The 22,914-nt window shown below is 40.5% G+C and overlaps 3 protein-coding genes and 1 long non-coding RNA gene across 8 annotated transcripts in view; 2 read left to right on the plus strand and 2 right to left on the minus strand.

The window, feature by feature from the left end:
* Positions 1 to 10,670, minus strand: part of SLC30A7 (solute carrier family 30 member 7) — a 31,306-nt gene extending 20,636 nt beyond the window's left edge. Inside the window, exons 1-5 of one of the 2 annotated variants that reach the window (XM_075508239.1) lie at positions 10,490 to 10,670; positions 10,204 to 10,305; positions 4,047 to 4,155; positions 2,491 to 2,578; positions 680 to 806 (exon numbers count right to left, since the gene is read on the minus strand). In XM_075508239.1, the coding sequence (XP_075364354.1) occupies positions 680 to 806; positions 2,491 to 2,578; positions 4,047 to 4,155; positions 10,204 to 10,305; positions 10,490 to 10,547 (484 nt within the window). In that variant the 5' untranslated portion in view covers positions 10,548 to 10,670. Of the gene's footprint in view, positions 1 to 679; positions 807 to 2,490; positions 2,579 to 4,046; positions 4,161 to 10,203; positions 10,306 to 10,489 lie in introns of both variants that reach the window. The other variant, XM_075508238.1, reaches the window with a different exon arrangement.
* Positions 10,671 to 10,831: 161 nt separating this feature from the next.
* EXTL2 (exostosin like glycosyltransferase 2) lies at positions 10,832 to 19,714 on the plus strand. Of its 3 annotated transcripts, none has more exons than XM_075508257.1 (5): positions 10,832 to 11,475; positions 13,152 to 13,222; positions 14,555 to 14,982; positions 16,394 to 16,464; positions 17,068 to 19,714. In XM_075508257.1, exons 2-5 carry the CDS (start codon positions 13,218 to 13,220, stop codon positions 17,557 to 17,559), a joined length of 996 nt encoding a protein of 331 aa, XP_075364372.1. In that variant the 5' UTR covers positions 10,832 to 11,475; positions 13,152 to 13,217; the 3' UTR covers positions 17,560 to 19,714. The 3 variants fall into 3 exon arrangements, with proteins under 3 accessions (XP_075364372.1, XP_075364373.1, XP_075364371.1); XM_075508258.1 differs by lacking the exon at positions 10,832 to 11,475 and having other exon boundaries at positions 13,149 to 13,222; positions 17,068 to 17,221; positions 18,264 to 19,682; XM_075508256.1 differs by lacking the exon at positions 10,832 to 11,475 and having other exon boundaries at positions 13,149 to 13,222; positions 17,068 to 19,685.
* Positions 12,752 to 22,704, minus strand: LOC142412662 (uncharacterized). The gene is made up of 3 exons (XR_012776564.1): positions 22,575 to 22,704; positions 21,298 to 21,354; positions 12,752 to 12,865 (listed from the first exon to the last, which is right to left on the minus strand). It is a non-coding gene; the product is annotated as an uncharacterized LOC142412662 (long non-coding RNA).
* CDC14A (cell division cycle 14A) overlaps positions 22,458 to 22,914 on the plus strand; it is a 68,011-nt gene continuing 67,554 nt past the window's right edge. The window contains exon 1 of one of the 2 annotated variants that reach the window (XM_075508252.1): positions 22,458 to 22,605. The gene's annotated coding sequence lies outside the window, so the exon portion shown is untranslated. Of the gene's footprint in view, positions 22,606 to 22,663; positions 22,789 to 22,914 lie in introns of those variants that run through there. The other variant, XM_075508255.1, reaches the window with a different exon arrangement.

Genomic DNA, 22,914 nt, shown 5'->3' on the forward strand with positions numbered 1-22,914 from the left:
ACAATTTGAAAAAAATGTACATAATTAGATACAAGCACATTAAAAATAGCTGTTTTAAAGAAACCAGAAATTGGCTATCATTCACACATTAAAAATTCAAGCTTAAATTGCTGCTTAAAGACCAAAGACTATTTTCCTCCACCAGTCTATATCAGTTTATGTTAAGCTGAAAGAGATACCAATTAGCTTTGCAGGAAAAAACACACCCAAAATGTTTACCATATATATTTAGGCAAATAAATTCTGCATTTAAATTCAAAAGACACTAGGTTGAGAAGCAGCTGAAGCCGAATCATCCCATACTTAAAATTTAGTTCAGGCATTGTTTTGTAAATTTTCCAGCCAAGCCCTCTCTTAACTCCAGCTTAATTTTGTCCAAAAGACACTCTGCAAATATTTTCCAATAAGGTGCAGAAGAGTGCATGCTCCAGAAAGCAGATTCTGGAGTTCTAGGTCTTCCAGTTAATGGATATTAACATGAGAAGTATGGTAGTGACATACAAGGGCTAGTGATAAAACATATAAGTCAATATTGCAACAAGTCACATATACATTTGGCTAGGATTGTCACTAAAAAGACATTAAAATTTAATCCTGGGGTTCTCATTGGAGGATTATAAGGTCCTGGAACACAGGGTGCCAAGAAAGGAAACGGTACTGAAAGTTATAGACATCCTACCAGAGCCATGCGAATGCCCATGACCTCCATGTTGAAAAACAAATATTCCTATAAGATTTACAATGAATCCTAGTACAGAAACAGGAAGAAGTCTCTCATGATGCACATCAGGAGGCTCAAGTGCTCTCTGGGAAAACAACAAACAAACAAACAAACACAAACAAAAAAAACCCCAAGAAGCAAATGTAGAGTTTTACAATTTCTTTACATTATTAAAAGGCACTGAAAAAACTGCTTAGATACAGGAGTATTCTGATACAAACAGGCATATATAAAGACATAATTAAAAATTACTGAGGACTTTCAGTTTTTGGGATGGTACACAGACTAATTCTTACTGTCTGAAGTTGAAGTTTTATTATTAAAGCTGTGATAGTAGAATATTCTGATAGTCTAGCTAACTTTTATCATAAGATTTCATTATGCTGTGGGATGTGGCTCAACACCATATGAAAACATTCAAGTTTGTTGCAATACATGGATTGCCCAAGTCATCCAAACAACTTCCAAGAGTCCAGAATGCCATTTCTTCCTTTCTCCTTAGAAGAGTGAGGGGATGAGGGGAATGAAATGAAGACTGAGAACAAATTGTGGCATTTTTTCAAAATTTCTACAATCTAGATTGATTTTTTTAAATTCTTTTTTACCCTACTTTCTTTGGAAGTTTTTTTCAAGGCCCAACACAATTTGCATCTGAAGCTAAGTGTTGAAGAGCGTAAATTACTATTGACAGGGGAGAGAAACATTCACCATCCATCCACAGGGACAAAAGGTACAGGCAATAGCAAGACAATGAAACTTTCAGCAGATGTAAAATTTTTAAGCGACAGAGAAAAAAGGAGTCACCATCAGAAGCAAAGGGAATACTTAGCATGGGAGCTAAGACCAGCAGGAAAAGAATGATGTTTCAACATTACCCTTGACCCTTCCAGTAGTAGTTTTTAATTTTTCTAGTAAGTTTTGTTGCTGTTTCTAGATTTGGAGTGAAGTTTTCCCAAGCTTTTAGGCAATTTCAGCCCAGTTTGTACTGATTTTGAAGTATTTACAGGCTTATCTATGTAGAGGGTATGTTCCTGAAAGCTCTTCCCAGTGCTCTATTAAAAAAACCCACTAGAATGTATTCTGAACTAGAAGTCTAAACAAATTTATAGTGCATCTCCCCTTAAAAAGTAAAAGCATTCATGCAAGCTGATCAGAATCAGTTATCCATTTTACTCTTAATCCTACTTCACTCCAGTGCAGACACCCTTGATGTCTAAATTTTCATCTTGAAATTATCACCTGAACCATCTTGTAAAAAAAAAAGAAAAAAAAAAATTCAAGAAAAGTGCCCTTATAAATGTTAAGGCTATTACTACTTGCCATTTGTATCAGACTTCAAGATTTGGAAGATAATGCTCCTTCTTTAATGAGTTAGTCCAACTTCTTCACAGAATGTATTTCCATTTCTTATGACTAACTTCTCTCCTCTGAATGACTAGTTTTGACCTTACTTTCTTGGCCTCATTTGTCCTTTAACAATGAGAAGTAAAACTCTTTCTATGACATACTTAACTGGATGAAAAAAGGACAGGGTAAATCTCACAGAATCTTTACACACAGTCAAAATACACTATTTAAGAAGCTAGTACAGATACACTGAAAAAGCTGGGTTTCTGTGTCACAAAATTTCAGATAGCCCTATTCTCTGTTCAAATCACAGATTTTTAACCAATTATGAACATAATCAATTTAAATAATTTTATGCCCATTAAATATGCTCTACAAATAGAAGTGTGACAATTGATAGTGCAATTGACTTCATAACATACCTCAACACCTTCAGAAAAAATGAAGAATGCTGTAAAGATGAGGAATAAACCATTTACAAAACCAGCAAGTACTTCTGCTCGAACGTACCTGCAAAAAACAAAAAAGCAACAGCAGATATTAACACCTCCATTTAAATGCCAAAAATTAAAAGTGGAACTTGGAGACTGGAGTACAATCTTCTAGTTCTTAAACAGTTGTATTACACTGTATTGCTAAATGGAAGATGCAGTATATAAACTACAGATAAGTATATGAAATTCACCACGTTGTATTTTGACAGAAATTAGCCATTACCTGATCTAGATGAAAAAAAAACTTTCAATGTGTCAAAATCTTCCCATTTAAGATCATCTCTACTGGAAGTTATGGTATAAGCGTGCATTCAGAAGCCACAAAGTAAGATAAGCATGTGAAATGTAATCAAAGTCTGCTGATGTAAAGTTCTGTTTAATATCAAACAGCCATACATTAATTTGTTCTCCCTCTAGTAGGGGGGATTTTTAGTAAAATTTTTAAGTAGAAATTAATTATTTCAGCTACTAAATTTTTCCAATAAAAACCAGCCAGGTTAGAATAACATGTAATTCCAATGTAGCAAACATCAGACTTAATAAATTGTGGCTGTTCTCTAATAAATGGAACACGAGCTGTTTAAATGCAGAGCAGTAATTAATACAGAACCTGCTTTCATTGCAATCAGTTAATGGTACAATCGATTCTTCCTAAATTGATTTCTAGGCACATTGGAGTTCCCACCTTAATTAAACAGTGCTTTAAAGTTTCAAACTACCTGATCCATGCTTAGGCAAGACAGCTGAAAAAAAATGCTGACATTCAGGTCAGTAATGCTATGGGGAATGCAGCAACTCATGTTACAGCTCATTTGCTGTTAATTAATCAGTATCACCAATTAATAATATTGTATCACCAGCATTGTTTTACAGGGCACAACTGCAATGTGCAATGGAACCAAGTGCCCTTCACACAGAACCAGCTGCAGCAGCTATATCCATGAAGGGCAGTATGAGATGACATACCTCAGCCTTGAGGATCTGTGTTAAAGGTAGCCACAGCTGTTGAATCCTGCTGGTTCTGAGAAGCATGGCTTGTAATCTCAGGTGCAACATCACTGAGACTTAGCACCTTTCAGTTGTAACTTTCTGTTCCAAAGAAGGCATGGGGCACCAGCAGTCTGAGATTCCCTGTAACGCACCTCACTGCGCTGTGAGGACAAACCCATGATGCGGCTGCTCTTACTTCACTGGTGCTGGGAACACATGACAATGCAGGGCAACTTTCTGCTGTGTAACTTGTTTCCACTAGTATGACCACAGAGATCTTAAGAGATAAACCTGCTCCCCAAAAGCAATGCCTTCACATGTTTACTATTTCTAGGGGGACACTAACTTAAAGGTTTACATAACTCACCTTACAAAACCACACTTTCAACATAGCTTTTCCATGTTCTGCAAAAAAAGGTTTTGTTCATACAGTGAAAAATTACCACCTAGACATTTACCAAAATACATTAAGGAAACAACCTGAAGTTTCTTACCCATATGAGAAAGCATCGTTTGACCTCCATTTTGAAATAACTGAAGCTGCTAATCCAGCCAATAGAGCAGTACAGTCAAAAAACATATGAAAAGAATCTGATATTAGACCTAAACTAGAAAAAAAACAGGAAAAAAGAAAAGTTATGTTCCACATGCTACATGTTGAGTATGAAAAAAACAGCATTTAATCTTTTACACACTAGCAGAATACACTGTGTGTCTAAGCTTCAGACACGGTTTTGCTAGCACAGAGGAGAAACCCACACTAGATCACCAATACAAATATGATGACAAAACTGCTTTTGTCAGCTTAGGGAAGGCACTTCAGAATAGTGCTTGGCAAAAAAAATCCTCCTAGCATACGAGTTTGGTGGTAGTGGGGCATGGTTTCCACTGACACAAAGCAAAGCCACTGGAGCAGATATACCCACAGCCGCATCTCTTGCCAACGTAATTCTAGTGGCAGGTATTTGTTCTTATATTTCAATTTATAGTTTGACCATATGAGCACATTCAGCTAGAAAAGTGTACACACGCAAGTTGCATTTAAATACTGACCCCACATAAGTTTGTAAAAATAGTATTTCACATGTGGTTAAAAAAGAAAATTTGGTTTAAAGATACTGCTTCTGAGTATCTATTATATGCAGTGTATAAGTAGGTTAACTAGGGCAATAACACTAAAACTGTTCTGCTGAAGACTACCAATACCACCATAGTGGATGGCACTAAGCATTTACAAACGCAATATTCTCAAATCCATTTTCAAACTTGATACTTTGGAAGAGTTTTCACACACAGGGAAAATTGGTCAAAAATTCTTTAATGTCTGCAGTAAAAAAACCCCAATGAATCAATCAAAATAAAGTTTCATAAAATTTTGACAAACATATGCCTGTGACAAAATATTTTAGGCCTGTAAAGACTGAAGTCTTCCACTTATAATTTTAGTTCATTATGCCAAACATTCCAAGACTGCAAAGTCTACTTCAGCATAGCAGTTTTCCTCTCTAGCATCAGAGAGGAAACTAACACATCATCAGATGAGAATTTGTCTTTGATGTTCATTCACACTGCAGCAACTTGACACTTTCTATGAGTACAGCAGGCTGAAAAAATGGAATTTCAGTACACAGGGAATTCTAAGATCATAATCTCTTTTGCCCGAAATAAAAGCAGGACAGCAAGCAATATATTTGTTAAGTACTTTTGACTACTACGTACCTTTCCTAAATAGCCATCTTTTATGTTTACATCTGTTTTACATTTTACCTGAGCAGAGAAGCCAGTCCCTCATGGCATTGCCAAAGCACCAGACCTGCATTCTTTTTAATTTATTGCTACTCAATCTCCAAATTTCCAATCACAAACCTTCAGACAGTGTTTTAGCCTGAATCCTAAACAGGTAGAGAATTTATCCAAGATGCATCTAGTTCTTCTCACTATAACAGACTATGATGAGAGAAGGATAAGTAACTACATTACTTCACAGCAAAAAGCAAGGTTTCCAGCATCCTGATCTCTACAGAGATCACACACATCCAAAGTTAACATACTGTGGTGAAGCTACACTAAATCAAAGGAAGCAACAATAGTACTCCTGAGAGCATAGAGCTCTATCAAGGATTTTTAAAAAATCAAAATGCGGACAAGAGTGCTAAGTTGCTATTGTTGGCTGCTTCTTTATTTTGCTAAGCGTAAAGATAGCAATCATTTGCTCCTTTTGCTGGCAATCACCATTACTCTTCTAGGTTGACTGGAATATGTCCACACACAAATAAAAGCAAGCAAATACTTGCTCCATCTGTGCTTTCAGCTGAATGGATCCAAGCTAATTCCAGTTCAAAAATGATAGAGTGGTATTAGAACAGTGATGAGCCACTGCTTGTAAACCTTATCAGGCTCAAATCTTTGCCTTATCAGCTGCAAGGCATTGACTAGAAGACACACACTCCCCTTTGATCTAGAAGCTGAAGGAAGCAGAGGCTGAAAGATCACTTCTTATATGATTTATTTCAATGACCAATGCACAACTACAATCTTGATTAACAAACACAGGAAAAGTTTAGCATGCTGTTTTACCCTACACAGTTCAAAGTAACTTAACTTAGTTCACGAGTTACCCAGTCAGTAGAACTTGTATCAGTTTGTATGTAAAAGGCTATATGTATCAGGCTGTATGTAAACTGGATTTAACACCACACACAACAGTTGCCAAATTTTACCAAATTACTAATAATAAACAGGTTCTGTAAGTCTGCAAGGAAGTATGTGCATCATAACACAAAAATTCCTTCATATTTGAGAAGACATTTGATACAAAGGTACTGATGAGCATTTGTTATTACAATTGTCCCAAAAGTTCTATTTCTCCAATCCTTTGGTTGTCTAAGAACAATTACGTACACAACTCAGTCCCTGGAAACTGAAGAACAAAAAAGCAATTACTGGTAGTAACAAGTTCTAGAGGACAGCTGCATTTTGACACTAAAGTCAAATACAAAGTTTCATCAGCCAAAGTTCGAACTACTTCGCATTAAGAAACCAAACCATTTCAGCCTGACTGAAATAAATTTTAAGATTAATCTGAAGTGTTTCAGATGAAACACTCAACTGTGGAAGAAGTGGGTTTGGAGGAGAGGAGAGAGATCAAGTCTTGCGCTCTGTCTCTATTTACATATATAGTTTACAGACACATACAGAGGTATATATACATACAACTTCAACGTATTTAAGGCACAGGATGATGTCATGATAAATTGTCCTTAGGTGCTCTAGCTTCCAAAGCAGGAAACAGGTGAAGTTGTTCTGAACAAACTTTAAAGGAGGACCAAAGGTTTTAGCTGGATGCCTATGAAGCAGCGGAATGGAATTTCCTATCGAATTCTGGAAGGGTATAGGTGACAGCTTCCCCCTCCCCAAAACCTGGTGACATCCCTAGGGAAACAGCTCACTAGGTTTGGTTCTGAGCAGTAAGGAAGATGCAGTGGGGAAAAATACCACAAAACACACCAAATATTCAGGCAGAAGGCAATTAGGGTGACAGTAACCGTAAGTTTGTAATGATTATGAAATTGAAGTAATAAGCATGGCTAAACAGAGATAGCTAGTGGTTTCTGAGGGTTTTTTTTGTTTAGTCTCCTGGGAAAGAGAAGAGTGTGTAAGGACTGTTACTGAAACAAAATCCCATACTAGCTCTAGAACCAGAAATCATGCAGCAAGTTATCACGGCACTGACCTGCAAATCTCACAGAGGCAAGACTTACCATAGGTGCAACACCAACATAGCTGTGCTGCTTTCAAGACCTAAGCTAACATCTCCAAGTAGCCAGAGTCATGTGGATTTATCAACAGGGTTCAGTACACCCTGTGTCTGCAATGCAGTTCACCACATGGCATAAACATGCCCTATATTATAGATACAGCTAGAAGAGATTCAGGTGCACAGACAATAGGAAGCCTAGTAAGATCAATCTGATTTCAGCTGAGGCTTTTTTAAAATGTCCTGTAAATTAACAAGACCCTAAAAAACTGGGTGCAAAGTGATTACTAAAGTAAACAAGCGATCCAGTCAACCACTAGCAACATGGGATGTATGCAAGAACTTCCATTAGAGCTGGAACACATCATCCAGAGTATAATCTCCTACAAACCCTGTACTCAAACACGTTGTGTCTAAATGAGGACACTTCCATAGTTGATTTAATAACATAAGTTTAAATACCAAATTACACAAGTATGCATGTAAGAGTATTTTAAAAGAGAACAGCCCAAGTTGCAGATTTCAACTTTCAACAAGCTCTCAGCTAGCAAAATACCACATCCAGTTCTGTTGTCTGTGCTTCAAGAACATCAACATACCAGAGTATTTGTAAGAGGATCACATAAATGACAAAACAGCTATATGAGTTCAGGAAACAACTTACTTGGCAAACAAAAGCTACGGAGAATGTAAGAAACAAGAATTAAAAAAAAAGAAAAAGAAATTAAAATTGAAGACTTCTAGACCTGCCAACAAAAATTTTGGGGGCTGAAATCATAGATTTGATTTTGAAATAAGAATATCCTAGTCAAAGAACTCACAGCAATCTGCTTAAATTTAAATGGATAAAAGTGTAGTTTTCTGAATCACAATTAAAAAGAAATTCCTTAGTCTGTGGAAGCCAAGGGAAGAATCATCTGAATAATCATGGCAGCTTGTTAGCCTTGCTATCTTACACTCACTGACATATCAAGGACACTAGAGAGAACAGAATTCAAGATCATGCTTCTAACACTTCCAGCATCAGGCACTGGCCATACCCAAGACAGGCCGCAGTGGAATAAAGTGCTCCAAGATGATACAGAAAATCCCCTTCACAAACTTTCTGTTTCCGCATCTCTCACGTGGAGATCAAAGGAGCTGTGTTTTTGAAAAAATCAAAAAATAATTTTCCCTGTAGGGCTCCTTGTTTGCTTGTTGTGTTTGTTCTTCCAAGGCATGAACCATCTGCTTTGACTGACGGCATTCCTCATTCTCTGCTACTCCTCTCTAGTAAAGGGATACTTGCTAAGATACTGTTTTGCTCTAGCCCAAAATCTAGGCTTAATGTAAAGATACCTGAAATTAGTGACTTGAAATATAAGCATGAGGTCCAACTAATAACTATTCAGCAAATCCCAATCCTTAATCTCTATAATGAACAAAACCAAGAGTCTTCCCAATTCCAGTAAACCCAGTTCTTCAGTGACAAGTTTCCAGCAAGTGTCGCTTCAGTTTCTCAGTTTAATTATCTCATACACAGGACTTTTTCTGGTATAGATTTCATTTCTGGTCACACTACCAAAAAAATTATTATGCCTAAAAGACAGACATCAGAACAAACTCACATGAACATAAAGCTCTTTATACCTGAACCACTGAAAAAATATGTGCATCTTCTGAGCTATTAACAAAAATATCCATACTTGAATAAACAGGCTACGCATACAATAATCCTCACGCAACTGCAAAGTGAATCAACATCAGAGTCAAAACCAAGCACATCCAAGATGGTCTGCACATTGCCAAGATAGTCTGTGCCCAAGATAGCACGGTGTTCTCACTAGTGCTACAGTAGCAATTACTGTAATCAAGGTTAAGGATTTTATAGTACAGTTTGAAAGATTCAAAGAAAAATGATAAATATAGGATGCAACTCTTTCCAAATCTGTGTTGCTGCTTTCACTCAAGACTCGTGATTAAGAGTCCCAGTAATCTGTGTCCATACTACAGCTTTTGATAAAGACTACTTTAAGTTCCATGTGGAAGGACACACTGTTGGGCTTAAATGACATTTCCATGCCTGTCCACTTCGAATTGAAGTACTGACTTAGAGACTGAAATACCACCATAAAACAACTCTATCAAGAACGAAGCATGATGGAGATACTACCACCATTGTCTGTTCTCTACCTGTACACCATACACCAGTACTAAGTTATTTTGCATTTCTGCTTATATTTTACTACAGATTTTTCGGCAATTTAGTCAAGTCCCTCCTGTTTTTTCCACCTTTGTGAACTTATACGCTACATAAAGTACCACTTAGCTATACCAGGATGCGTTAATTCCTGTTTCTCACTCAGAGACAAGGATGTTTGGTGCAGTGCTGGCTTTTGCCACCCAGCTATCAACTTACAGATGAAGCCACTCTCCCAGACAAAGGATCTCTGTGCCAAGCGGCAGGCACGAAACGGTTACGACCCCTGGGTCCTGTAACTCACGCCAAGGCCAGGCTTCCTCCTCAGCAAAGAGCCGAGCAGCACGGCCAGCAAGACACCAGTTTCAAACAGCATTCCTCCATAATGCGCCGAATCGCGCCCCCAAGCAAAAGCGCCTCCCCCCCGCGCCGCTGGGATTTGGCTGAGGGGATGGCGGAGCCGGTCGCTACCCACGAGAGCGCTCCCGGTCGGGGGAAGCTCTCCGGCAGCCCTCAACGCTCACCCGACCGGCCCCTCCGGACGGCGGGCCAGGGGGCCAGGCCCGGCCGCACGGCCCCGGCCCGCGGCGCCCCGACCCGGCCCCAACGAGAGGGAGACGTGGCACTGGCCGCGGCGGGAGGCGCCGCTTCCTGCGCGCTGGGAGCTGCTCCCGCCCCGCCGGCCGCCCCGCGCCGCAGCCCCCCGCCCCGCTACCTGTTACTCCAGATGCCGTAAAGCAGCTCCACGAAGGCGAAGGAGAGATTGAGGCAGAGGAAGAAGAAGAGGTTGCGGGAGGTCTTGTCCGCCAGGATGGACCTGCGCACGGAGCACACAGAGGGTCACCCGCCGCCGGTAGAGCAGGACGCAGCCGCGGAAAGCCAGACCCGCTCGCCGGGCGGCCCAGGCGCCCTCGGCATCAATCTTCCCAGCCCCTCCGCGGGGGCTCGGCCGCGACCCCGGCCCCCGCTGCGCCCGGCCGGTCCCGCCCCGAGCCGCTCACCTGAACCAGCCCGACACCTTCCTGAGCAGGTTGAGTCTGGGCGGCTTGTACTCATCATCCTTGATGGAGAGGGGCAACATCTTCCCGGCGCCGGGGCCGCGGCGTGCCCGGCCGGCAGGGCAGGCAGACGGGGCGGGAGCGCTCCCCCCGCGGCCCGCCCACACGCCAGTCACGCTTCCGGTCTACCACTGCGCGCCTGCGCGCCGCGACGGCAGACGGCGCTGCGGGGGCGTGGCGGCGGGGGCGTGGCGCCACGGCCCGTTCGCGCCCAGGGGGCGGGGCCCGGGCTGGCGGGGGCGGGCGCTGCCGGGCCGGGTTGCTGGGGGGGGGGGGAGAGGGGGCTCTGGGGCGCAGGCACGCGGAGCAGCGCGCGCGCTGCCCGAGCTGGCGCCGCCGCCGGCGAAAATCCAAACCCAGCCCCACCCCGGCGTGTGAGGCCTCATCCGCCCCCGGCCAGCGGCTCGCCCGCGTTCTGCTCACGATGCCCGGTGCTCCCGGGGCAGCTGTTGCGGCAGCGCCTGGTACGGGGCTGGGGCGGCGGCCTGGCCCCCCGCGGCCGGACCCGGGCTGCGGCGTACGGCCGCGCTCTGGGAAGCTGCGGGACAGCCAGAGCCGCCAGAGCCGGGCGGGGAGAAGCGCCCTGCCGGCGGCAGGACCCCGAACTACAAACCGGGGCCTGCCGGGAGGAAGCGGAGAGACGCCCCACAGGAAGCGGGATACGGCGGCGCCGCCGTAGCGCTGCGGCGGTCCCGCCCGGGCCGCCCCTGAGTCACCGGAGCGGCCTGTGCGGGCGAGCCGAGCCGAGCCGAACCGCGGGGTGCCGGGCCGGCACCTCCTCTCCTCTGCCCCGCCCCGCCCCGCCCTGCCCTCCCGTGCGGCCTGCCGCCGCGCTCGCTGCCGCTGGTGACGCCTCGGAAGCACAGCCCAGCTGCTGGTAGCGCCTCACCGCTGGGGAAGCAAGCGGCAATACCGGCGCCCTCCTGAACGTGAGCGAAACCGTGCGGGGGGCGACCGGGCTGGGCGGTGCGCGGGGGGACGGCGTGCTCTGCCCGGGAGGGGAAGCTGTTCGCTTCTAGTGCGTGGCTGCATGTAATTGTTATGAAATGCTATTATGAGGTGCTGCCCACGGAGAGAGGGGAACCCGTTCAAGAAGTCTTCTTGGAGTGAGGATTGAAATGCTGTATTCTGACACAGGGTTTTTATTTTCGTCAATTCTGTTTTGAAGAGGTGTTCTTTACAGGGGGTATTGTAAGAATTTTTTAAAGAGGTCAATCTTGCATTGCAATTTCATAACTTAATTGGCAAAACTGATCAGCACTTTCTTACTGAAAGTGCCACGATGCTAATTCTAAAGATTTTATATAGACGTTTATTTTAATTAGGGAATATATAATAATATCATCCTTACTCGTCATTACAGCCTACTGTATGCAACTGAGTAAATGCAAGAATGTATGGCAAGCCAGGAAGTCTCATTACCACAGTACACAACATTTATACTTTCATCTTAAGTATGCTTTTAAATTTTAACTAACTAATTGTTACAGTAGTATTGGTAAGTATTGTGGTGTCTAGGTTGCAACTGGGGAAAGAGAATCTAAGGTTCACCTTTTTAAAAGCACGTATGACCAAGATATGGTGGTCCTAAGAAATGCTGAGTAGCTACTGCTGCCAATCAGTTTTAGAAGTCAGGCATGATTGTTTACACCTACAAAATGAAGCAACCAAAAGTGATTAACTTCTGGAAATAGTTTCAATGGCCTCTCCAGCCTCATAAAATAAGTCAGTGGTAAAACTGGAACTCAAATTTGGGAAGACCTGTATGTGTGGACATATTCAGATTGGTATCCACATAAATTGGCAGTTCTGTACTTTTAAGAAGTAAGTTTATATAACCTAAACAAATTACTGTTACAAAATTTCACATAGGTTCAATTATTAAACACAAGTTGTCGCTCTCTAAACTTTTATAGTACCATTCCTAAATCAGAAATAAAAACTCCCTTTCTTTGTTCAGCTAGTTTGAAAAGAACAAAAATCCCTCCAACAACCTAGGAGCCTTAACAGACACCAGTTTCTTAGGCTGCAGTCCTGCATCTTGTGCATCCTTCCGTTTTGTGCTTGCACTCAGATTTGCATTCCCTTCTGCCAAGCTGCCAAACCAGATGGGAAGAACAAAATGCTGTGTCTTAAACCTCTGACACAACTGGTAAGCTTAGTGGAAAGAGAGTGTGAAGGGGATGAGCCAGAAAAGAAAATAATTTTATTGGGACTACTTATCTGACTGTGATAGCCAAATATACATTTTAGTGGTGCCTGGTGAACAACACGACAGACTGTGAGGTCCTGGAGACCTACTTGTACCTGTAGTTGACCCTAAGGATGGAACACATAGACACTGCATTGGTACAAAGCAACAATTTCACAAGCAGATAAATATGCTGTGCTTTTCTTTCTAACTGGTGTAATAACTTCTTTCTGGAGTGTTCATTGAAAGGCAGAGACAATTATTCAACTGAGCAATAGGAAAAGGGATTGGATAATTGCTGAAAATGCGTACATCGATCAGTAATTGAGAGGAACGTTTACTGTAAAAGAATGCTGGGTAGCATGTGGGATAACTCTTGATCTTCAGTTATACAGTCCCTTTAATTTCCAACAGATTCAAAGATCACAAACAACTGTCCTGTAAAAGCAAGGGGGGAAAAAACAATCCTACTTGGCAACAATGAGGTAGGTTGAGTGGTTTTTTTAGACTAAAATAATTTACATTCATATTTTCAAGCATGGTATATGCACTGTGGAACAAAATGATCAAAACTTCTGTGAAAAAACACACAGAAGATGTGTGTTTTGAGAGAGATACTCTCTCAAAATTGTAATTGTGTTTTGAGAGAGATACTCTCTCAAAATTGTAATTGATGGGGCTGTCCTGAATCACTTAATTTGATCAGAATTCCCTGCTGAAAGCCTAGAAATTACTAATGGAGTAACATGAGTAATATGTATAGATTAGTAACTGTTTAGTAGTAAGCTTAGAATATTCATCTTGTATTCAAGTCATACTAATCTTGCAAGTAAAGGAGGAAGAACAGACATGGATGACACATTTGAGGTGCAAACTATGGAATGCAGTGACTGCTGGATCCTGCTGAGAATACAGTTTATAAATGTCTAGAGAACTGGGAGTGCTACCTAACAGTCATGAATGTCAAGGCTGCCTTTGTAGGAGTCACTTTTTAAGAGCTCCTGTTTAGCTCCAAAATCAGGAGGATCCAGAAACCCCTGCCCTATACTATGGCTGCTCCCCCAGTTAGCAGATACATAGCATCTGACATTTCCAGTTTCCGCTGAGTTCTAGATTTAGCAGACCAGCTGTTACTGATGTTGTTGCATTCCTACATTACTCCATTTGGCATGTTTCTTTTGCTCCACTTGTGTTAATAGCTTCAGTTAGTATGATCAGAATCATATTTTCCACGTTAATAACCATTATCAAGCAGCTATACAAACTACTGACAAAATGTCCAGCAAATTGGTCATAAAGATCATTCCTTCTGTGTACGGTGCCTGAACAATGGAAGAAGAAAGCATTTAACTTCCTCCTTTCTGCCAGAGCTCTTGAGGAGGCACCTTCTCTCCCTTTTGTTTCCCAGCTAAGGCAGAGCTCGTGCAATGCTGAAAATACTGAATCTCTGTACAAATTTGCTTTCTAATTTCAGCTGGATGGGTTTGGTGAGGTATGTAAATGTTCAATCAAAAATGCAGTACTGAGAAAATAAGAGATGATGAACAATCTAGAGTTAAGGAATTATTCTAGATTCATTTTCACAGAACAATGACATACAAAGTTAACCAAAAAAAGCGAAAAGCAAGTAAACATAGGAACTGAGTACCAGAAGTAACTGTCTTGATAGTTGAAAGTAATTGGCCCAAGTCCTAAAATCCTCCTTATTTATTTACTTAAACAAAAGTCTACTTAATATTGTGGGAATTTTGCTCAAGTAAGGGAGATAACGATACATGGGATTAATGACTTTTCCCTTCCTGTTACTTGTTTTAAAGGTATTTTCACTTCTGTAAGCTTCCAGGAAGAGTTATGGGAATCCGCCTACTACGCTTCACTTCTGTGGTGATCATTGTCTTGCTTCTTGTGGCAGGTGCTTTAACAGCTTTGCTTCCCAATATCAAAGATGACAAAATGCCCAATTTGAGAAGGGAACCAAAAACCCAGAGTCAGTCTGTCTTGGATTCATTTACTCTTATTATGCAGACATATAACAGAACTGACTTACTGCTAAAGCTTTTAAATCATTATCAAGCCATCCCCCACCTACATAAAGTAATTGTTGTGTGGAACAACATTGGTGAGAAGATACCAGAGGAAATGTGGAATTCCTTGGGGCCTCATCCTGTCCCTGTTGTCTTTAAAGTTCAAACTATAAATCGCATGAGGAACAGACTCCAGAATTTCCCTGAGCTGGAAACAAAAGGTAATCAGCAGTTCGTATCGCTACTACTAATATTATTTTCACACTTAAAATCTGAATGCTAAAAGAGAGATGGTTTGAGTTATACTATGTAATAAATCCATGGATCTGTTGGGCCATGTAATAGAATGTGGGTCATATAGAAAAAACTTATGTTACGATATCAGATGCACACCACCCCCAGCAGCAGCAGGCTAGAGGTTGTCAATGAAGAGTACGGAAAAACAGAGGGATGTCAAATGCATTTCATGAGCTTTTGCAACCATGTCTGTTCTCCATTTCCTTTGTCAGGCAGACATAGGTGGATCAGCCTCTCTTCCCTTTATAGTGTAAACTGGAATTCATAGTGCATGTATTTGTTGAGTCTCTGCATTAATTTGCACTTAAGTCACCTGATAGAGACTTGATTTAATCCATTTATTTTAAGACTAAGTTCTCAAGCATGTTCTGCTCTTCAGAGAAGCTTCCTCCCTAGCAGTCTGGCTCTCTGTCTCAAATTATGCATCCTTTTTAAGGGTATTTTCCCCAGTCTTTTGGCTATTCATCTAATATTCTTCCTAAGCTCTTTCCAGAAGAAGCACAACAATAAGCCCTGTTTGTTTCAAGTGGAAAAAACCCCATATGTTGCATTACAGACCTGACCTTACTCATGATTAGTAAAGGTAATTCTATTTACTGCCCCCTTCCTAACATGCCTTGCTACTCAAAACCCATGACTTCTAGGAAGACACTAGAAACTTCAACTTCCCAAGTGTTTTATTTACTGTAACAGGATTTATTCTGACTATAAACTTAAAAAGCTTTAATGCATCTGGAGTTCTGATCTAAGAATATCTTTCCTTTTCCACTTCCTGATAGTATTTGCCTAAAATTTGGGGCACAGATTCTCCATTCTGTAGTTAATCATATTGAACGTTGCCTGTGCAATTTATTAAGCTTGCTTGTTTAAAACTTGCAAGTAGTGAGGAGATGGGTAAAATTTTATACTAAGAATCCTGTATAAATCTCATACACTAAAGAATGGTATCTAACTCTTTATTTTAGTTGTATTTTTACACAAGAGTAGTAGAATTTTAAGTTGGTTTGCCAAACACTCCCAAGTTTTCCAACACATATCCGTCCAGCTGTACTACAGATGAGCAAATGTTGCTGAGTTTTGTTACAGCCTGGCAAATAATCTAAAACTTAGGTTTGCTTCCAGTTACCACAAAGCTGCAACCTTGCTTTAGCTTTGAAATCTAATATGTTTTCTCAATCTACTTTCAAGGAGTTACAATTCACTTCTGCAATTCAGCTTGATGGTTATAGAAGTTTCACAGCTAACTTGTTGCATACTGTGCTGCATACTGTGCTCATGTATTTACTCTTTCAATAAGTTAAAAGTTTTTCTTTTTTTTTTTTTCCCTTCCTTCAGCTGTTTTAATGATGGATGATGATACACTAGTCAGTGCTCATGACCTTGCTTTTGCCTTTTCTGTTTGGCAGGTAATGTTTTGCACCTTGGCAGGCAGTATTTGTGAGTTACGATTGAGATTAATGGTTTTAATTAGAGTATTACTATATCATAATGTTTTACCATTGATTTTCTAGCTATAAAGTTAAATTTTAGAAGGCTTGAAGCATTGAGTAGTAGAAATCGCAAAAATATTCAATAGTAGCTATACCTGTAATCTGTAACTTTCAAATTTTTAACTCTTCTTGTACATGAACACTGAAGTTGCTGTATGCTGAACTTATTTAAATTGATAGTAGGCTGCAAAACAAAAGTGTGTGGGTTTTTTCTCTGTAAAAGAACTCATCTGTAAACTTATTTTGAGTGCCAAATCTACAGCTGCAAATTGTGGATAGATGTTTCTTGGCACTACATGATGTGGAACGGGGCATATTGTGTCAGTTTTGCAAAACTGTATTTAATTGCAACATTTATGCAGATCAGAGGACCATATACCAACAATTTGATTCTTTCCTGACAATAATATTGTGCTCCTCTCATTTAAGAAAAGCATAAATCTCTCTTAGGAAAATATTTAACGCACATTTTGCAGTGTGGGCTTAATTTTGATTTTTTAAATTTCTTTTTTCTTTCAGCAATTTCCAGAGCATATAGTGGGATTTGTTCCTAGAAAGCACATTTCTACTCCTTCAGGTGTATACAGTTATGGCAGCTTTGAATTGCAGAACCCTGGATTTGGAAACGGAGATCAGTATTCTATGGTTCTTATTGGTGCAGCATTTTTTCATAGTGGGTATTTAGAAGACTTTCAAAGACAGCCAGAAGCTGTTTATGCCTTAATAGATGAAACTCAAAATTGTGATGATATTGCCATGAATTTTCTGGTAGCCAAGCATACTGGAAAGCCTTCAGGAGTGTTTGTGAAGCCTGTTGATATAAGAAATTTAGAAAAAGACACTAACAGTGGCTATGCTGGAATGTGGCACCGAGCAGAGCATTTGTTACAGAGATCTTACTGTGTAAATAAACTGGTTAATATTTATGATGGCATGCCTTTAAAATATTCTAATATCATGATTTCTCAGTTTGGTTTTCCTAATTATGCCAATCACAAAAATAAAATGTAAGCCAATGAATTTCAGGGGTTAGATGTTAAACAATACTCAGTGAATTGTACTGAGTTCAAGGAGAGAAGAAGGTGTAATTACTGCATCTTGGCCATCCTTTTTTGTAGCCTCTGAATTTTTTCCATTTGGCTTTTTATTTTTTTTTTTCCCTTTCTTACTAATTCTCCAAGGTAAGTTTTGAGAAAACTTAAAAAATATATACTAATGTTTAGTTGTGATAAAATCGTCATTTTTCTTTAAAACCTGAAAAGCTATTACAATTAATTAGGTCAGTTCTTCAGAAACATGCAGGCAAAAATGCACCCGTGCCCTTCAGTGCTTATGTTTTGATTTTTTTTTTTAATATATGTATCTAGTCAAATGAGGTCTAGGCATATTTTTGATAGTTATATGTTGAGGTGCTTCCTTGCCTTCCCCCTCCTCTCCTCACCTCCTCCTACCCAGTTCCCAGTGAAACTATAGAAGGGCTACAGTAAACTGTGGGCCAGGCTTCTAGACTCCTGTACAAAACCCCTTTGACGATTGTATATAAGCTATTCTGTATTCTGAGATGTTCCTGAAGCTGCTATGAAAGTAAGCCAGAAAAGAGTACCTCACCTTAATCTCAGATAGTCCTAAAACCATTGCCTACAATATCTACTACTGCTGAGATAGTGAAAAATGATCTCTGATGTGGCTTTTTTTCCTATTCTTAATTTGCCTAGAGTTGCTGAAATGCTGCAAGCAGCTGAAAGGTAAAACCTAGCAGTTGGAAATGTAAGAAACATGAATACATGAAATATGAAACTTGCATAAGCAGCCAGAAGAAATGGATGGGATATTACTGATACTCTCTATAGTACTTAGTTTTACTTTGATATTTTGCATGTACATTGTTACAAAAATGTGCCCAAGAAAATCGTCACTTTTTAAAAATTGTCTTATTTACAATTCGTAATAAGAGCAAGCTGCTCTACATTTATTACACAGTGTACATTTTGTAATATTACAGGTCTACTGTTTTTTAAACTACTCTTTCAAATGAGTATCTACTTTACTTTTTGGTTCTTTTCATCTCTGTTTTTGGTGGCTATGACAATGGAATTAAAATGTGCAATGAATGGGTAAAGCATTATAAGAAAAAAAACATTTTAAGCTACAATGATACTTGACAGGGCTGGACTATTATCAGTCTCTGAAATCCATGGCTTAACCTATAGCAAGAAACAAGAGCTATTATTAACAGCTTTTGTTAGATTGGGACTCTGTAGTTCTGGAAACATTGTGCTAACATAGACAGGACAAACTTTTTCCATTGCAGTTACAGAACTTTTTTGTGGTACGGAGGAAAGAACAAGACAGTGATTTTCCTGGATCACAGAGAGGAATCAAATCTGGCATCTAAAGTAGATTTAGTTTCATCTGCATCAGCTTTTAATTGATTCTTAGTATCAGTTCAAAGGTATCAATGGGCAATCAATAACAGCTAATACCTGGTAAACAAATAGCATCTGCACAAATGGTGTATAATTTTATAATTTTTTGTAATAAGTTAGCTGAACAAAAAGTGGTTGAAAAATGTGACAAGTTCTTTACAGCAGGGCTGATTCTGGGTGTGACTCTCTGGGTTTCTTTGGGGGAACGGAGGATTCTTTTGCCTTGTTCTGTCAGTGGTAAAGGCTTTGGTTTCTGTTCAGTGAAGTCTTCCTAGTACTTTTGCAAGATTTAAAGGGCAAAATCTTAAAATGGCAATGTAGAGTCTGCTTAATTTTGTTGTAATAGTGAAAAGTAGCTTTTAATTATTGTGCTGTATTGGTAAGTAGTGTACAAACAGGTCTATGATCCTTCCAGAAACGCAACTTTCTTAGTGGTAGTTTACTGCATTTCATTTACTTACTGGTCTTCTGTAATTTCTGTTTTGTGCAGTATCAACTACAATTGTGAGGACTCACAGATGTTGTTTACCTTACTTGTAAAATGTGAAATGAACTGTCAACTCAGCCAAATCTTAGTATTGGGTTCTTTGTTGGGGGGAAGTAGTAGTTTTGGGTTGGTGTTTGGTTTTTTGGGTTTGGTTGTTTTTTTTTTTTTTAGTTCTGTATCAGTGAAAGAATTAATAGAACAAGCTTTTATTATACTGGTAAATTTAATTTGTACCATTGTCAAATAAAATACATAAAACAGAGTTGTGATATATTTATTTTCAGATTATTGACCAAATTTTTCAGTGTTTGATGTCTAAAGTAAGCTCACAGTTTGCATACAGATGAGCAGTACCAAGATTTCATTTTTTAAAAAATGTGTACTGGTTGGCACATACATTCACTTAATTTAGGTAAGGCCCACTCATGAGGAAGAAAAGCCATCAAAAAGCACAGTCTTAAGCAGTTAGGCTTAAAAAGCAAAGAAAATTCAAAGATAAGACTTCAGCTCTAGCCATAATTCATTGTGCTTAGGAACCAAAAGGGTTTTGTTTGTTTATTTTTTAAAGGCTGGTAACTTTTTAATCCCTTGATGGTTATAAAAGTGCCTTAAGGTTCTTTAATAAAATACATTACTGAGAATTTATATTTTTAACAAAATAATATGCACGTGATGATTTCTTCTAAGATACTATCTAGATGTCATTTGGAAATATTTTGGAGTCTAAATGGCTTCATCGCCACTTCTGAATGTTCTGTAGAAATCAGTGTTTATACAACACAGGATTTTAAAAATGGTATCTAAAAGATGTATTTAAAAAAATCCTTGTTGAAGAAATCAGGATACAGTCTTAAAACGATGCAACAGGACTACAAGAAAATTCCTTCTTTACCTACAGTTAAAAATATGCCACAAGATGTCACTGTAGCCTTGATATTTGATATTGTCAAATGTTAAAAATTGGAATTTATTATAATAACAAAATTGTATGAGGTGAAAACATTCTTAAAGCTAGCATTTTACAAGGTGAAATTCATTAGATAATCATACTAAAAGCTATTAGACACAATACTGGAACTGAAAAAACATGGAGGTTATTTTGTACATATTTTTACAGGGAAGAAGAGAAAGATTATTTTAAGTATTTTCTACGTTTACAAACGCTCTAGCTAATTGCCACAAAGGAGGACTTGCATGCAACCAAAACGCTATTTGTAATTTTGCAAAAGGTATATAAGTGGTGTACAAACATTTGACAGTGGGGCTTCAGTTTCTAGTCATGTTTGCTTCCTAGATTCACCAGCCTCGCTAGATGGATTTACAAATAATGGGCTTTACCACAAACTATGCATCTAGGGATTCTAGATACTGGATGGTTAGCCTGTTACAGTGCTAGCTTACACCTTTGCTTCTGTTGCCCAAGATACCGTTGTTAAAGCTAATTTGAGTATGCTCATACAAACTCCCCTCAAGCAGAGTGCAGCACAGACTTAGAAATGTATGTTACATTGAACTGTAGTGAAACTTTGAGTAAAAAAGGGTGTTAAAAAGCTATGGTTCTGGAGAAAATATATCGATACCTCTTTTCTTACACAGGGTATATTACCCCTTAGAGAATTGCTTGTAAATAAAAAATGAAATTTGATTTAATTAAGGGTTAAATACAAGTGAACATCATATAGAACAATACAGGAAAAGATAAACACATTGATTTCCATGAAAAGCAAGTACCCTCCAACAACCTTTATTTAATTTGCTGTTACAGAAGACTACGGTCTCAGTCTTGCAAGCATCTTGTATGGAATAGTACTTACTACTGAGAATGAGGTTTCTTACCTAAGTTCACAGGACCACGACCAAAGAGAGTCATATTTAGGAATATTAGTTCTGGAGCTATGAAAAAAGGGAAAAAAGAGGAATGTAAGAACACAGGTACAAATTATTAGAACCAATACCAAAAATAAATAAGCAACTACAAAACAATTGCATGAGAGAAGTGTTTTCTGTAGTACTTCAGCTTATTTGTAAGGCTTTAAAGGTTATCTAGTGCTTATGACACTAGATTAAAAATTGAAGAGTCAAAAGTGTTTCATGCTTGTGTTTAGCCTCATCTGCAGACACACTAGAATGCATTATATGAACTGGTACTTACAGTAGGTTATTTATAGTGTTAGGAAAACATGGTGATAATAATATGGACCTCGGGGCTGCACATTGCTTTGTATTGTAATGTCTTTTTAAGGTGTTTCAAGGGTGGGTTTTTTTGTTTTGGAGAAGAATAGCATCCTTCTGCTTGTGTAGTTGTAAAAATTAGATAGACTGTCTGCTCTGTTTGGCACTTACTAATTCTTTCTAAAGGGGAGGGTGGTAGAAGAAAGGCATTTCTAACACTTTTAATGCTTCTATTTCCTTGGCAGTAAGTTAATTGCAGACTACAAGCTAATTCAGCTTTTGCAAATGAACCACCAGAAAGTCGATCTCTCGCTTTTTAAAAATATCAAGCTACAAGTAATTTTGTGTAGTTTTACGACAACCTTAGAAGCATACGTGCAACTCTTCATCGCCGGATGACTTCCCAGGAAGTCATAGCTCGAGAGCCCATAGCTCGAACCAGTGCATTAAGAGAGCTTCATGCGATAGGGGTGCGTGTCGTCCCCTTCCGTTCGCAAGCGGCTTCCCCGAGATCTTGCTCCCCCTCTGTTCTCCCCAGCAGACGACGCTCCCCGGCAGATACAACTCCCTGTCTGAGGGAAGGAGAGCCCAGCAGGTGACAGAAGCCCTGGCGGGCGGGAAAGGAGACGCCTGTGTGTGACCGTTAGACGGGGGGCGCCGCAGCCGGGGCTCGGCTGTGGGGAGCCCCGCTCGAGGGGTGCGCCCGGCAGCAGCCCTCTCTTCACCAGGCACCGCTCGTTCATTGGCTGGAGACGTAGGAAGGCAGCTTTTTATTGGTGGGTCGGATTGTCTATCAGGCTAAACGGTGGTGCGGACCCAGCTAGGCCGGGCTCCGCACGAGGAAGTGTCCCACGTCGGGGAGAAAGAACTCTGCCGGCGCAGTGCAGCGCCTCCCTTCTCCCCTGAAGCGGCCTCCTGCCCAGCCTGCGCGGCTCGCTCACCTCCATCCTCAGCTGGACCTGCACTGCTGAGGTACTAGCTCCGGCTCAGGTCTGCTGCTCGCCGCTCAGGCTCTGCGAGCTGTACCTGAAGACCCCACTGTCTCCGTGGGGCGTTTTGCCCCGGGCCGCCCTCAGGCGGGTGGAGAGGAGAAAAAAGTGCCGCAGGGCGCAGAGGCGCTGCCGGTGCCCGGAGAGGGCCGTGCTCCACCGGGAGGTGGGCGTGAGAGCAAGGCTAAGGCGGAGGGCGGAGCTGTGCCGGGTGCAAAACCGCTGCCGGGCGGATCAGGGGCGCTGGCGGGCTGCCTGCCCGATGGTTAGGCGCTGTGAGGCGGAGGGCGGA

Source organism: Mycteria americana, chromosome 7 (assembly GCF_035582795.1).
Source record: "Mycteria americana isolate JAX WOST 10 ecotype Jacksonville Zoo and Gardens chromosome 7, USCA_MyAme_1.0, whole genome shotgun sequence".
Taxonomy (NCBI): domain Eukaryota; kingdom Metazoa; phylum Chordata; class Aves; order Ciconiiformes; family Ciconiidae; genus Mycteria; species Mycteria americana.